The following is a 13,456-nucleotide window of genomic DNA, read 5'->3' as shown; positions in this document are numbered from 1 at the left end:
GGCCAACCGCGACTAAAGGTATTTTTCAAAATACTTTTTCTTTTTCAAAATCTTAAAAATACAAATAATATATCAAAAAATTCAGAAAAATAAAACTAATTCAATTCAATATGTTAAAAACACAAATATTATATCAAAAAATTCAGAAAAATAAAACTAATTCAATTCAAAATTCTAAAAATACAAATAATATATCAAAAAATTATGAAAAATAAAACTAATTCAATTCAAAATGTTAAAAATACAAATAATATATCAAAAAATTCAGAAAAATAAAACTAATTCAATTCAATATGTTAAAAACACAAATATTATATCAAAAAATTCAGAAAAATAAAACTAATTCATTTCAAAATTCTAAAAATACAAATAATATATCAAAAAATTAAGAAAAATAAAACTAATTCAATTCAAAATGTTAAAAATACAAATAATATATCAAAAAATTCAGAAAAATAAAACTAATTCAATTCAAAATTTTATACGCCTAGGCAGGAGTATGACAGCGACGACAGCAGCGACGACGACGGCGGCAACTTAGAAGGCGACGACTACCAGTACAACGGCGGCGGCTATGAAGACTACGAGTATGCATATTATACGCCTAGGCAGGAGTATGACTAAATCACTCCAAATTTCATGTATCATCAGTGGTATCTCGAATCATTCGAAAATGGACACCAAACACATCACGGGTAATATAATTCACATGATCCATTCAACAAAGTTTGGTACAATAAATTATTACACATCATTTCTTCCCTTGTGTCCTTGCTTGCTTACGATTGTGCCGTATCCATGGAGTATCCTCATCACTTAACTTAATGCTTGGGTCGGTGTTCACTTTGAAGGGCGGAATTTCAGCAAACATATTATAATCTTCTGACATGTCTGTCTTGTCCTCCACTCCCACGATGTTTCTTTTCCCTGAAAGAACAATGTGGCGCTTTGGATCATCGCATGATGTACTGATTGTTTTCTTATCTTTCCGTTTCCTCGGTTTGCTACTCATGTCCTTCACATAGAAAACCTGAGCGACATCTTTTGCTAGGACAAATGGTTCGTCAAGGTAACCAAGATTGTTGAAATCCACCATTGTCATTCCGTATTGCTGGTCCACCTTTACCCCACCTCCTGTTAGCTTGAACCATTTGCACCGGAACAAAGGGACCTTAAAGGAGGGTCCATAGTCAAGTTCCCATATCTCCTCTATGTAACCATAATATGTGACCTTTTGCCCATTCTCGGTTGCTGCATCAAAGCGGACACCACTGTTTTGGTTGGTGCTCTTTTTATCTTGGGCGATCGTGTAAAATGTATTCCCATTTATCTCGTACCCTTGGAAAGTCGTTATAGTCGAAGATGGTGTCTTGGCCAACATGTACAGCTGATCTACAACATCATTGTCATTCATTAAATGTTTTCTCAACCAACTGCCGAAAGTCTCCATGTGGGCCTTCCTAATCCAGGATTCAGGCTTCCCCGGGTTGTCCGAGCGTAAAATATTCTTGTGTTTCTCAAAGTACGGAGCCACCAAGCTGGAATTGGTCAGTACAGTGTGGTGTGCTTCAGTCAGAGAATGGCCGTCCATACATATCGTTGATTTCCTTCCGATCGTGCCTTTTCCACGTAGTCTCCCCTCGTGCCGCGATCGAGGAAGACCAATCGGCTTAAGGTCAGGAACAAAGTCAACACAAAACTCAATTACCTCCTCATTTCCATAGCCCTTGGCGATGCTTCCTTCTGGCCTAGCACGGTTACGAACATATTTCTTTAATACTCCCATGAACCTCTCGAAGGGGAACATATTGTGTAGAAATACAGGACCGAGAATGAAAATCTCTTCGACTAGGTGAACCAAGAGGTGCGTCATAATATTGAAGAAGGATGGCGGGAACACCAACTCGAAACTGACAAGACATTGGATCACATCGTTCTGTAACCGTGGTAGAACTTCTGGATTGATTACCTTCTAAGAGATTGCATTGAGGAATGCACATAGCTTCACAATGGCTACTCGAACATTTTCCGGCAAGAGCCCCCTCAAAGCAATCGGAAGCAATTGCGTCATAATCACGTGGCAGTCGTGAGACTTCAGGTTTTGGAACTTTTTCTCCGCCATGTTTATTATTCCCTTTATATTGGACGAGAATCCAGACGGGACCTTCATACTGCTCAGGCATTCAAAAAAGATGACCTTCTCTTCTTTGGTCAGAGCGTAGCTGGCACGACCTTGAAACCATTCCGGATGCCGGTCATCAGGGTCTTTCAAACGTTGTTGGTCCTGCCGTGCTTCCTTTGTATCATTTGTCTTCCCATACACGCCCAAGAAGCTTAGGAGGTTCACGCAAATATTCTTCGTAACGTGCATCACGTCAATTGCAGAGCGGACTTCTATGACTTTCCAATATTCTAGCTCCCAGAATATAGATTTCTTCTTCCACATGGCTGCGTGCCCGTCAGCTCCCTTCGGAACTGATTGTCCGCCAGGACCCTTTCCAAAGATGACTTTCAAATCCTTGACCATATCAAATACCTCAGTACCAGTGCGTTCCGCAGGCTTCGGCCGGTGATCTGCCTTGCCGTTGTAATGCTTGCCTTTCTTTCTTACTGGATGAATTTTCGGAAGAAATCGACGATGCCCAAGGTACACGTTCTTCTTACAATTTGGCAAATGTACACTTTCAGTCTCATGTAAGCAGTGCGTGCATGCATTGTATCCCTTATTTGACAGTCCCGAAAGGTTACTAAGAGCAGGCCAATCGTTGATGGTTACGAAAAGCAACGCTCGTAGGTTAAATTCCTCTTTTTTGTGCTCATCCCACACACGGACACCAGGTCTGCCCCACAGCTGTAAAAGTTCATCAACTAATGGCCTTAGGTACACATCGATGTCGTTGCCGGGTTGCTTCGGACCTTGGATGAGCACTGGCATCATAATGAACTTCCGCTTCATGCACAACCAAGGAGGAAGGTTGTAGATGCATAGAGTCACGGGCCAGGTGCTATGGCTGGAGCTCTGCTCACCAAAAGGATTCATGCCATCTGTACTTAGACCAAATCTTATGTTCCTTGCGTCAGCTGCAAAATCTTTGAACTCTCTGTCGATCTTTCTCCATTGCATTCCATCTGCGGTGTGTCTCAACTCCCCGTCCGACTTACGGTCCTCTTTGTGCCATCGCAACAACTTGGCATGCTCTTTGTTCCTGAACAGACGTTTCAACCGTGGTATTATAGGAGCATACCACATCACCTTGGCGGGAACCCTCTTCCTGGGTTTCTCGCCCTCAACATCGTCACCAGGGTCATCGCCTCTGATCTTATAACGCAATGCAGTGCATACCGGGCATTCATTCAAATTCTCGTATTCACCGCGGTAGAGGATGCAGTCGTTGATGCATGCATGTATCTTCAGAACCTCTAAACCTAGAGGGCAGACAACCTTCTTTGCTTCGTACGTACTGGCAGGCAACTCGTTATTCTTTGGAGACATATTCTTCAACATTTTCAGCAAGTTTTCAAATGCCGAGTCAGCTACACCTGCCTGTGCCTTCCATTTCAGCAAATCCAGTGTGCAGCCCATCTTTTTCAGACCATCATCGCATCCGGGGTACAACGACTTTCTGTGATCCTCTAACATGCGATCCAAATTATCCCTCTCCTTTTCAGTTTCGCAGCGTCTCCGTGCATCAGCAATGGTCCGACCAAGATCATCAACGGTCTCATCACGTGCCTCTTCTTCACCTTCACCTTCCCCTTCACCTTCCCCTTCACCTTCAGCATCCTCCATGAAAGTATCACCGAAATGAGCAAGATAGCTTTCATCGATGAAATCATCCCCTTCTTCATCTTCTTCCATTATAACCCCTCTTTCTCCATGCTTGGTCCAACAATTATAGCTTGGCATGAAACCGTGCCGAAGCAGGTGCAAGTGAACTTCTCTTGAGGAAGAGTAACCCTTCTGATTCTTACAGTCAACACATGGACAGATAACAAAACCCTTCTGCTTGTTCGCATTAGCCACTACGAGGAAATCTTTCAAACCCGTAGTGAACTCGCGGGAGAGTCGGTTACCGTACATCCATTGCCGATTCATCTGCATTATTATAATATAAAATATATAATTAACCATCATGCATTTGTTAAACTAACTAGCTATAAACAATAGAAATTAAACAATGAACAACACACATGCATATTTTATCAATGACACACATGCATGAAAGGTTCAAGTTGCTAACCGCGATCGAGGAGGAAAAAATAAATGAGGAACCTCAAGTGTGGCTCCAACACTTCATATCATGTTTGTTTCACCCTCTTGGGGCATTTCATCAAACACCTTGTGTGCATAAGAGGAACCAAAAGCAAACCTACACCCCCTTGTGAAGCTTGTCAAGAGAAGTGGCACCAAATGGCTAAGTGAGCGTGCTGAACTGGTATATATAGGGGAGGAGCTTTAGTCGTGGTTGGCCTGGCCAACCGCGACTAAAGGCCTTTGGGCACCTTTAGTCGCGGTTGGCCTGGCCAACCGCGACTAAAGCCCCTCACGTGCACCAGCTGGCCACCGAGCGCCCTGGGCCCAGGCCTTTGGTCGCGGTTCGTCTGCCGAACCGCGACTAAAGACTTCATTAGTCGCGGTTCCTACAGTTTCGCGACTAATGGGGCTGGACGAAAGCCTCTTTTTCTACCAGTGCTAGACATCGTCCAAGAAAAACTTTTGAGACGGGGAGATCACAATCTCGAATAGCATGGGATCAAATTTATATACGCGCGCTCTAAGGGGTGCCCCCCTCTCGGTCCCAACCGGAAACACCCATGCCCCCTGACCGGATGACTGGCTTTAATCCAGGGCCATGGAACCATCATCACGGCCTCTCCTTTTGGTGTGTACCAGAAAAGCGGTTTGCAACTTACTAAACCATATTCCTTGCGGAAAACATGTGGTAGTATAGGGAAGGAAATGAGAGGAACTGGACCGATACGGTTTGACACTGAAGTCACATAGTCTGGCATAAGACTGGCATGCTACGACACTGCCATCTTACCCATCCTCATGCCAACACATGGCCATTCATACTCACATACATCCACTTATGGATCATCGAACTCACTTACCTCAATATTGCATAAAATAACGTTCATCGATATGCTCCTCAACATGCCATGAAACTAACTAAATGCAAAACATGCCAAGACACTCATCATATCAAAAGTTCAAACATGCTTGCCTGGTTCAGAGTAGTCGGAGCCTAGCTCGGTGAAGTTCGCGGCTCCGTCACCTCCTTCGGTATCTACGGTATAAAGAAAATATGTGCGCTATCGTAAATACCAAGGGGTGCATAAAAAGAATTCCAAATATTTTTCAAATAAACCTGATAAAAAAAACTAGACAAAATTTTAAAGAGAACAGAAAAAGAATCAATCAAAAATACTTTTCTGTTTAAAAGTTATAAGGGTTTTTGTCCAGGGACTCATCTGTAATGAAACAGAAGATTTCCAGGGGCTAGCTTATAAAAACAGAAAACGCTTCGGCAGAAACTACGCCAGCCCAAAGGGAAAGCGCATTTGGCAAAAGGCGTTTTCAGAAAACGCTTCGTTTAGAAAGGACAGAGAGGCTGACAGCGGGTCCCGCCTATCAGGTTTGAACTTTCAAAAAGGGGGGAAACAAAGCTCGTCGGCGCCCGAGAGCCGCGGTGGTCGCCGGCGGCGATCCACGGCGAGGCAGGGGGATCGGAGGGTACCTCCGTGCTCAGGGCGCCATTCCGCGTCGGTTGGTGGTGGTGGTGGTCGCCGGTGAGTACCACGTCGACGGCGAGCTTTGCTCCGGCGGACGGCGGCTCGGGTGGTCGAGGGACTCGTCGGAGAGGGCTGCAGAGATCAAATTGAGGAGGGGGTTAGGCTCCTGGTAGCTAGAGGGAGTAATTGACGGGGTTAGAGCGCCGGAGATGGCCTCACCGGAGCGAATCGTGGTGGAGGCCGAGGCGGATCGGGGCGGCCGGAGTTGGGGGAGGAGACCTCCTCGAGGTCCTCCTAGTGGCCTGGCGGGGCGTTGGTGAGGAGTGGTGATGATGCGTGCACGAGGGTGAGCTCGGGGGCCCTTTTTATAGGCGGCCCGAGGCGGTTGCCGTGAACGGGGGTCTCCGGCGAGTGATTACGGCGGTGCTGTGGTTGGGTAGTGGGATTAGGGGCTTGGGCATCGCCGTTGAGGTCCACCGGTTCCATTTAGGTGCTAATCGGGCTGGGACCTGGTGCTATGGGCGAGCTCGACGGAACGGGGGTGGCGCGGCCCGTCGGCGGCAGGGAGCATGTTCCGTGCTTGCCGGGCCACGGCGACGGTGCCACGGGCGTGCGCTGGCATGGCAGGGACACGCGGAGAGCCAGGGGGTGTTGGGCGGCGCCGGGTGGCGTGGCGAGAGGGCTCGGGCCCTTGTTGGCCGCCACGGAAGGTGCAGCCACTGCAGAAGCTTCCAACGCCGGCGAGGCTCGTTGCTACCGACGCTAGGAATCGGCCAAGCGTGCGTGCGGGGTGCTGGCCAGGGAGAAGAGGCTGCGTGCAACGCGCCAGGGCGCACTGTGGCCGCGTGACCGAGTCTGACGAAGGAAAAAATGACTGAATCTCTGAACTTTCTGAACTTGCAAAGGAACAGTGCAGCTCAGGTGTTCGACAGAATGTTTTTGGCCTCTGGGGATTTTTCCTTGAGCTGATTTCTGGTGGAGTGGCTACTCATTGCTCCAGTAGGCTGCCTGATTTTTGGTGAATTTTTTTGGAGCAGTGTAGATATGAATTTCACCAAATTTGGCAAATCTGGTCCAAATTTGCAGAGACTGAATTTTGAAAAATTTGAAAAGAGGAGGAGTGGATCAAGATGGTTCTGGGTTGTGGGTACAAAGGACTATCCAGGAGAGTTGGTTTGAGGTCAAAACTCAAATGCAAAAGGGTACTTGCTTTGAAAATCACTCAGGCTCCAAATAATTTTCAGAAATGATTTGAGGGGAAAAACAATTAGAATAAAATCCAAAACTTGCTTGGATTAGTTGGGACAGAGAACTTAGGTTGATTACAAGGAGGAGGGGAGGTTTTGGAGGGGTTTCACCACATGGGCAAAATACAAAGTCATGGGTGGTTCTCAAGATATGAAATCCCAAGTTTTTCATAGAGTTTCTTTTTAAAAGAAAAAGATTAAACTCCCAAAATAAATTTGAGAGGGAACCAACAGAGAAGAAGTTTCAAAAGATCAAACACCAAAGTTTGAAACAGATAAAATCCTTGCCAAAGCAAAGGAAGTTTTTTTGGAGTGTCACATTCGACTACATCAACCGCGTTACTAAATGCTTCCGCTTTCGGTCTACGAGGGTACATGGACACACTCTCCCGTCTCATTGCTATGCATCTCCTAGATAGATCTTGCGTGATTGTAGGAATTTTTTTGAATTACTATGTTACCCAACACAGCGTTCCTTGCTAGGGTTTGCTATACTCACAGTCTCTCACCCTCTTCACCAGATCTAAACAAGACTGTGTTGGCCTCTATCTCTCTCTCCCCCCTCACAGTTGGTGAAGGAGCCATTTGGATCCCATCGCACCGGGAAGGGGAGGAGGTGCAACGTTCACTCTGTCGCCTTCGGTGAGTGAGGCAATCCACTGCCGGCTGCGTTGTTCTCTTTCACCCAACGCCTTTGTTGGAGGGCCACCGACCCCTTCTTCCTTGCTGCCGTACGTAGTGTGGGCAGATCCGGCCTCCCGCAGCACGCCTAGCCACATCCCGATGACCCTAAGGTATAATTTTCTTTGAAACTGTCATTGATCTAGCTGCATGCGAATCTTTTTCGATTCTGTAGTCGAATCTAGGTCTTGGTTCAAAGAGAAAAGAAGGGTGGGGTTGGGTGGAGCATGAAGCTAGGACGTGGTTCAATGAGGAAAGGAGGGAGGGAAAGTAGTATAGACTGGCTATCCAACCGCTTTGTTGGTTGAAAACGGAAAAAGGGGGTAACCCAGTACACACATCTGTAAGGAACCGATCTCTTTGTTGAAAAGGGAAAGAAACTGGGGGGTCGGGTAGTTTGTGCAGGACTAGATTTGCTGCCATCACATAGGAAAAATGTTCAAAGAGAACAAATATGGGACCAACGCAGATATGCTGCTTGGCAACATACTCTGCATCACCCATTTATACGTGTGGACGCACATTGTGCTGGCATGTCCCATACAACTATTTTGCTATTGTTAATCTAAGAATGCCGCTGGAAAATTGAAGCAGTGCCACTGTTAAAAGTAAATTACATTTTTATCGAATGTTGTTTTAAGAGAATGTCTCTGTTAATATGAACCAATGCAAACGTTTTAGAAATGCTTCTGTCCTACTTTGTTTTCCATCAAGATAAGTTAGATGCTTCTTTTTGTCGCCGTATGTTTCATCCTCCTTTATTGGCTAGTAATTGTTTCCTTTTTTTTGCCTTTGTTAAAACAGGGATATCTATTCAACTTGTTGCTATAGCGAACTTAAGTGTCACACCGACAACTCTACTTGATTTCAGTGGAACTGCACAAAACGAGATTGGATTTCCTATTCGTGTTGGTAGATTCGTATTTTATCTTGTCCGCCTCATGAAAGGTCAGTACAGGCCTTCATCCACATGATTGTGCAGTGTGCTTTGAGATGTTGTGCTACTTGTATTGGTACCATTTTAAATAAATGTTGAATTGAAGCTATTGTATTGTTGTCTTTTCCCATTAAGTAGTGAACAAAAATGGGACCAACCCAGACATGATGCTTGTTGCTTTGTTACAACAAACTCTGCATCAACCCCTTTATAAGTAGATGGAAGCACATGGTGTTGTTGCGCCCACTCTCCCCTGAAATTGTTTATGCTTTTTGTTAATCTAATGCCCCTGGTAAAATTAAGCGATGCCACTCTCAGAGTTAACTACTGAATCTTAGTTCAAAACAGCAACACTTGTTAGGGATCGACGGGAGTACCATTTCTGTTAGGGATCGGCCGGAGTACATGTTTAAGAAATGTATTGTTGAGATAACGTCTCTGTTATTATATATCAGTTACAGTGTTTTACAAATGGTACTATCCTACTTTGTAGTTCTTTCTACATGCTTAACCAAGGTATTGTTAAGATAATGTCTCTGTTAATATGAATCAGTCGCTGAAAGTGCGTTATGTCGACTAGAGGGGGGTGAATAGGCGATTTTTAAGAATTCTTCACTGAGGAATTTGCCGGTGAGGAAATTCCTTAGCGAAGAACTATTAGCAGCGGAATAAGTACTCAGAAGTAAGCATAACAGAATACAAACATGGTCATCATGATGAAATGAAGACTAGCACAGAGTACAGAAAGCGTAATCACAGGATAACACAAGATGAAGACAAACAGACTGAAGAAATTGAACTAAGGAAATTGAGAAAGTCTTCAGTCAAAGTCTTCAAACACAGATATGAACAAACACTCAACACAATAATGAGGAAATGAAAGGGTTGAGGAAATAGAACCAGTAGGTTGGTGAAGACAATGATTTGGTAGACCAGTTCCAACTGTTGTCTCAGTTGTACGTCTGGTTGGAGCGGCTGAGTATTTAAACTTGAGGACACACAGTCCCGGACACCCAGTCACTGAGCACGCAGCTCAGGACACCCAGTCCTCACCGTATTCTCCTTGAACTAAGATCACACAGATCTCGTCCAATCACTCGTGGTAAGTCTTCAGGCGACTTCCAAACCTTCACAGACTTGGTCACTCGGCCATCCACAATTCCTCTTGGATGCTCTAGACCTTGATGCCTAACTGTCTGGAAGAAGCACAGTCTTCAAAGGTAACAAGCGTCGGATCCACGCAGGATCAATTTCTTCAGTGATGCTCAATCACTTTGGGTTTGTAGGGGTTTGGTTTTGGGTTTTCCTCACTCGATGATTTTCGCTCAAAGTCCTCGGAGGATGGGTTGCTCTCAAATGACAAGTGTCAAGTTCTCTCGGAGCAGCCAACCAACTAGTGGTTGTAGGGGGCGGCTATTTATAGCCTAGGGAGCAGCCCGACATGATAAGACATAAATGCCCTTCAATGATATGACCGTTAGGTGGATAAGATATTTTGGGACAGCTGGCGCGCAGCACAGCAACGGTCGGAAATTTGACTCTCAAATTCCTCAGGGCTATCATGTTCCTCACTGTGTAGGTAATTCGCACTGACGGATTCCTAACTCCTCAGTCAGAACAAATTCATCAGCGACCAGAAGAACTTCGTCTCTGTCACTGAAGAAAGTGACTGAACTGTATGAGATTTCCAAAGGCTTCACTCGAAGGGATTGGTAGGTGTAGGATTTTGAGTTGAGCATCACATGGAAATTTTTCCTTAGTATTTCCTCGACCCCCTTTAACAGTACGGTGTTTCCTATGACCCAAGAAAGAGAAAATGAAACTACGAAAACAAAAGTCTTCACGCTTCATGTTCCACAAATGAATACCAAGTCTTCAAGGTCACACCAATTTCTTCACTTTCAAAGTCTTCAGAAAGTCTTCAGAATATCAAAGTCTTCAGTTGAAGAACTTCATTTTTAAGGGTCGACTTTCTCTGTAAATATCAAACTCCTCATAGACTTATAGACCTGTGTACACTCACAAACGCATTAGTCCCTTAACCTATAAGTCTTCAATACACCAAAATCACTAAGGGGCACTAGATGCACTTACAATCTCCCCCTTTTTGGTGATTGATGACAACATAGGTTAAGTTTTCAACGGGGATAAACATATGAAGTGTATACACTGATATTGAGGAATTTGATTACAAGATATAGAAGAACTCCCCCTGAAGATGTGCATAGTGAGGAATTTGCTTTTGAGGCAATGCACATTTGAAGAGTTGAATCATGGAGATCTCCCCCTATATCTTGTAATTCATACACGCATTTGATATATAATATGAAGAATTTGAAATGCATGATGAAATATGGTGCCTGATGACATTCAGCATGCGTGCAATGTCATTAACGAGGAATAAGCAAGCAAAGCATAATGCAACAAAAGTATCAGCGCACCATCGGGTTTAAGATTACAACTCGATCCAAATAAAAGTTTCAGAAGAACGAGAGTTGTAACTTAAAAAATGCCCTTAATATAGACCCGCTTGAAGACTAACTCAGATTTCTCCCCCTTTGTCATCAAATGACCAAAAGGATTGAAACTGAGGACTAACGCCCCTGAAGAATTTCAAGTCGACGGAGGAGCGCCAGCGTTGTCGGGGTTGTTTGTTGTAGCAGGGCCTGCCGCAGTGTCGTCCAAATCTTCATACTCATCAGTGTCACACGATGAAGAATAAGAGCTGGCCACCAGTGGAGGAATTTTGACCCTCTTGAATTTCTTCAGAGGAGGTGCAGACCAGTCAAATTCTTCCTTGAGACCCATAGTATGTAGTTCTTCAGCGCTATAGACATGAGTGAGGACAGCCCAGGTGCGGTTGAAGGTTTCATGAAGGTAGTATTGGTTCTTCTTCACTACATTGTGTGTTGAGGTCATATTGTGAAGAAGTGCACCAAACTGACGCTTTACCCATTTGTGATTGCGATCAACCTTCTGATGAAGACTGAGGAGTAACTCACGGTCAGTCATCACCCTGGGTGTTGTGGCTTGAGGATTTTGCTTGGCTGAGGTATTTGCGGCAGAGTCATGTGTGGCAGAATCGTCATTGGTAGAGTAAGATGCAGCCTTGCGAAATTGACCATCCAATGGATGAATGCCTTCATCGATCACAGCAGCGGCCTTGCCTTTATCATCAGCTGATGAAACTGTCCGTTTGAGGACTTCAATGGGAGGCAAGTAGCTACCGTGGTTCAGAGTGTCAGCTTTGTAATTCAGTGAAGATCTTGCCCTGATGAATCTCATAATCCAAGGAGCATAGGGCTTCATCTCGAATGGTGACATAGCAATATTGGCCAGAGTCCTCATGAAGAAATCATGGAAGTTGACGGGAACGCCATGAATGATGTTGAAAAGCATATTCTTCATGATGCCAACGACTTCTTCATCATTTGAGTCGTGGCCTTTGATAGGACTCATTGTCTTCGTTAGAATTCGATATACAGTCCGAGGCACATAGAGTAATTCCTTGACGAGGAATTTGGTTCTTGGGGCCTGCCTTGGCTTCAAAGGCTTCATCATCACTTGCATATAGTGATTTGAAAGTTCTGGTTCATTGTAGATACAACGAGCACCATCAAGTGGAGGACTGAGTGGTAGAGCACGAAGCAATTCAGTTGTTGGTGCCTTGTAGTGAGTATTTTCAGACATCCAGTCTAATACCCATGAGTTCACGTCTTCAGCATCTCCGGTGATGTGTAGAGTTGCATAGAATTGAAGAATGAGTTCTTCATTCCAGTCACAGATAACAATGCAGAAATTCAGAAGTCCTGCGTCGTGAAGAACACTGAGGACTGGCTCAAAGCCGGGCAGAGACTCCATGTCCACATGAGGAATATGTGCATGATCGAAGACTTTGTCTTTGTTGAAGAGCACTGATGAATAGAAATTGGCTTGGCTGGCAGTCCAGAAACGCCTCTTCCTTATGCGAGCAGAATCATATGGATTATAATCAGTGAAGAATATGTGCTCGACAAAGAAATCTTCAGCCTTGAACTTCTGTTTGCTTGAGAACGGGTTCTTTGGCTTTGGCAGAGGGGTGTCAGTGAGTTGCATCACCACCTCAGGAATCGCGAGCTCAGGTTCTTCAGGCTGAGGAATTTCTTGTTCCTCAACAGGTGCAGTCCGAGGATCAGCAGCAGCAGGTTCATCAGCACTAGTGGCTGGAATTTCTTCATGGACAGATGAAGTGGGATGAGTTTCTTCAGAGCCCATTTGAACAGTTGGAGCAGGGGACTGAGGTATCTGTTGGATTGGGGTGAAGAGTGGAGAATTTCGATGCTGACTTTCCCAAAAGTCATCGTTCATCACTGGCGTTGTGCTTCCAATATCCACATCTTCTTCAAGTTCCTCAACACCAGCCTCTTCAGCTGTGAACTGAGGCATAGGCGAGGAAATGATTGGGGTTGAAGGGATTGCTTCCACTTCAATTTCTTCATCAATCTGCTCTGACGAAGCAGCAGAATGATTTTCTTCATCAGATCCGCTTGGGATCTCATAGTCTTCTCCAAAAGGAACAAGGTCCTTTGATGGCATGGAGGAAATCGGAACAGCATCAATTGGATTTTCGAGTGAGCTGGTCATTGGCTTCATTTTCTTCGCAGCCGAAGAGTTTGACGCAGCTGATGCCTTCCTTTTCTTCACTGCAGCTCGCTCTGCAGCCTTGGTCTTCTTCACATCAGAAGCAGATGGAAGAATTGGAGTTGGTGTTGGCGCGGGAGGAACTGAGGAATCTGGTTCATTTTCTTCAGGCGCAACTGATGCAGTAGCTCCTATCTCTTCAGTTTCTTCAGGCGCACCACTAGTGGATGCCCTA

At 44.9% G+C, this 13,456-nt stretch overlaps 1 protein-coding gene across 1 annotated transcript in view; it reads right to left on the bottom strand.

The window, feature by feature from the left end:
- The window catches only part of LOC119292716, a 111,196-nt gene extending 107,115 nt beyond the window's left edge, over window positions 1-4,081 (bottom strand). The window contains exons 1-3 of the mRNA XM_037571448.1: window positions 2,393-4,081; window positions 2,024-2,284; window positions 784-1,771 (exon numbers count right to left, since the gene is read on the bottom strand). Of these exons, the coding sequence (XP_037427345.1) occupies window positions 784-1,771; window positions 2,024-2,284; window positions 2,393-4,081 (2,938 nt within the window). The remainder of the gene's footprint in view (window positions 1-783; window positions 1,772-2,023; window positions 2,285-2,392) is intronic.
- Window positions 4,082-13,456: the final 9,375 nt, after the last annotated feature.

This window comes from Triticum dicoccoides, chromosome 4B (genome assembly GCF_002162155.2).
Source record: "Triticum dicoccoides isolate Atlit2015 ecotype Zavitan chromosome 4B, WEW_v2.0, whole genome shotgun sequence".
Lineage (NCBI taxonomy): Eukaryota > Viridiplantae > Streptophyta > Magnoliopsida > Poales > Poaceae > Triticum > Triticum dicoccoides.
Note: the sequence above shows the minus strand (reverse complement) of the source record. Positions and strands in the feature narration are given on the sequence as shown.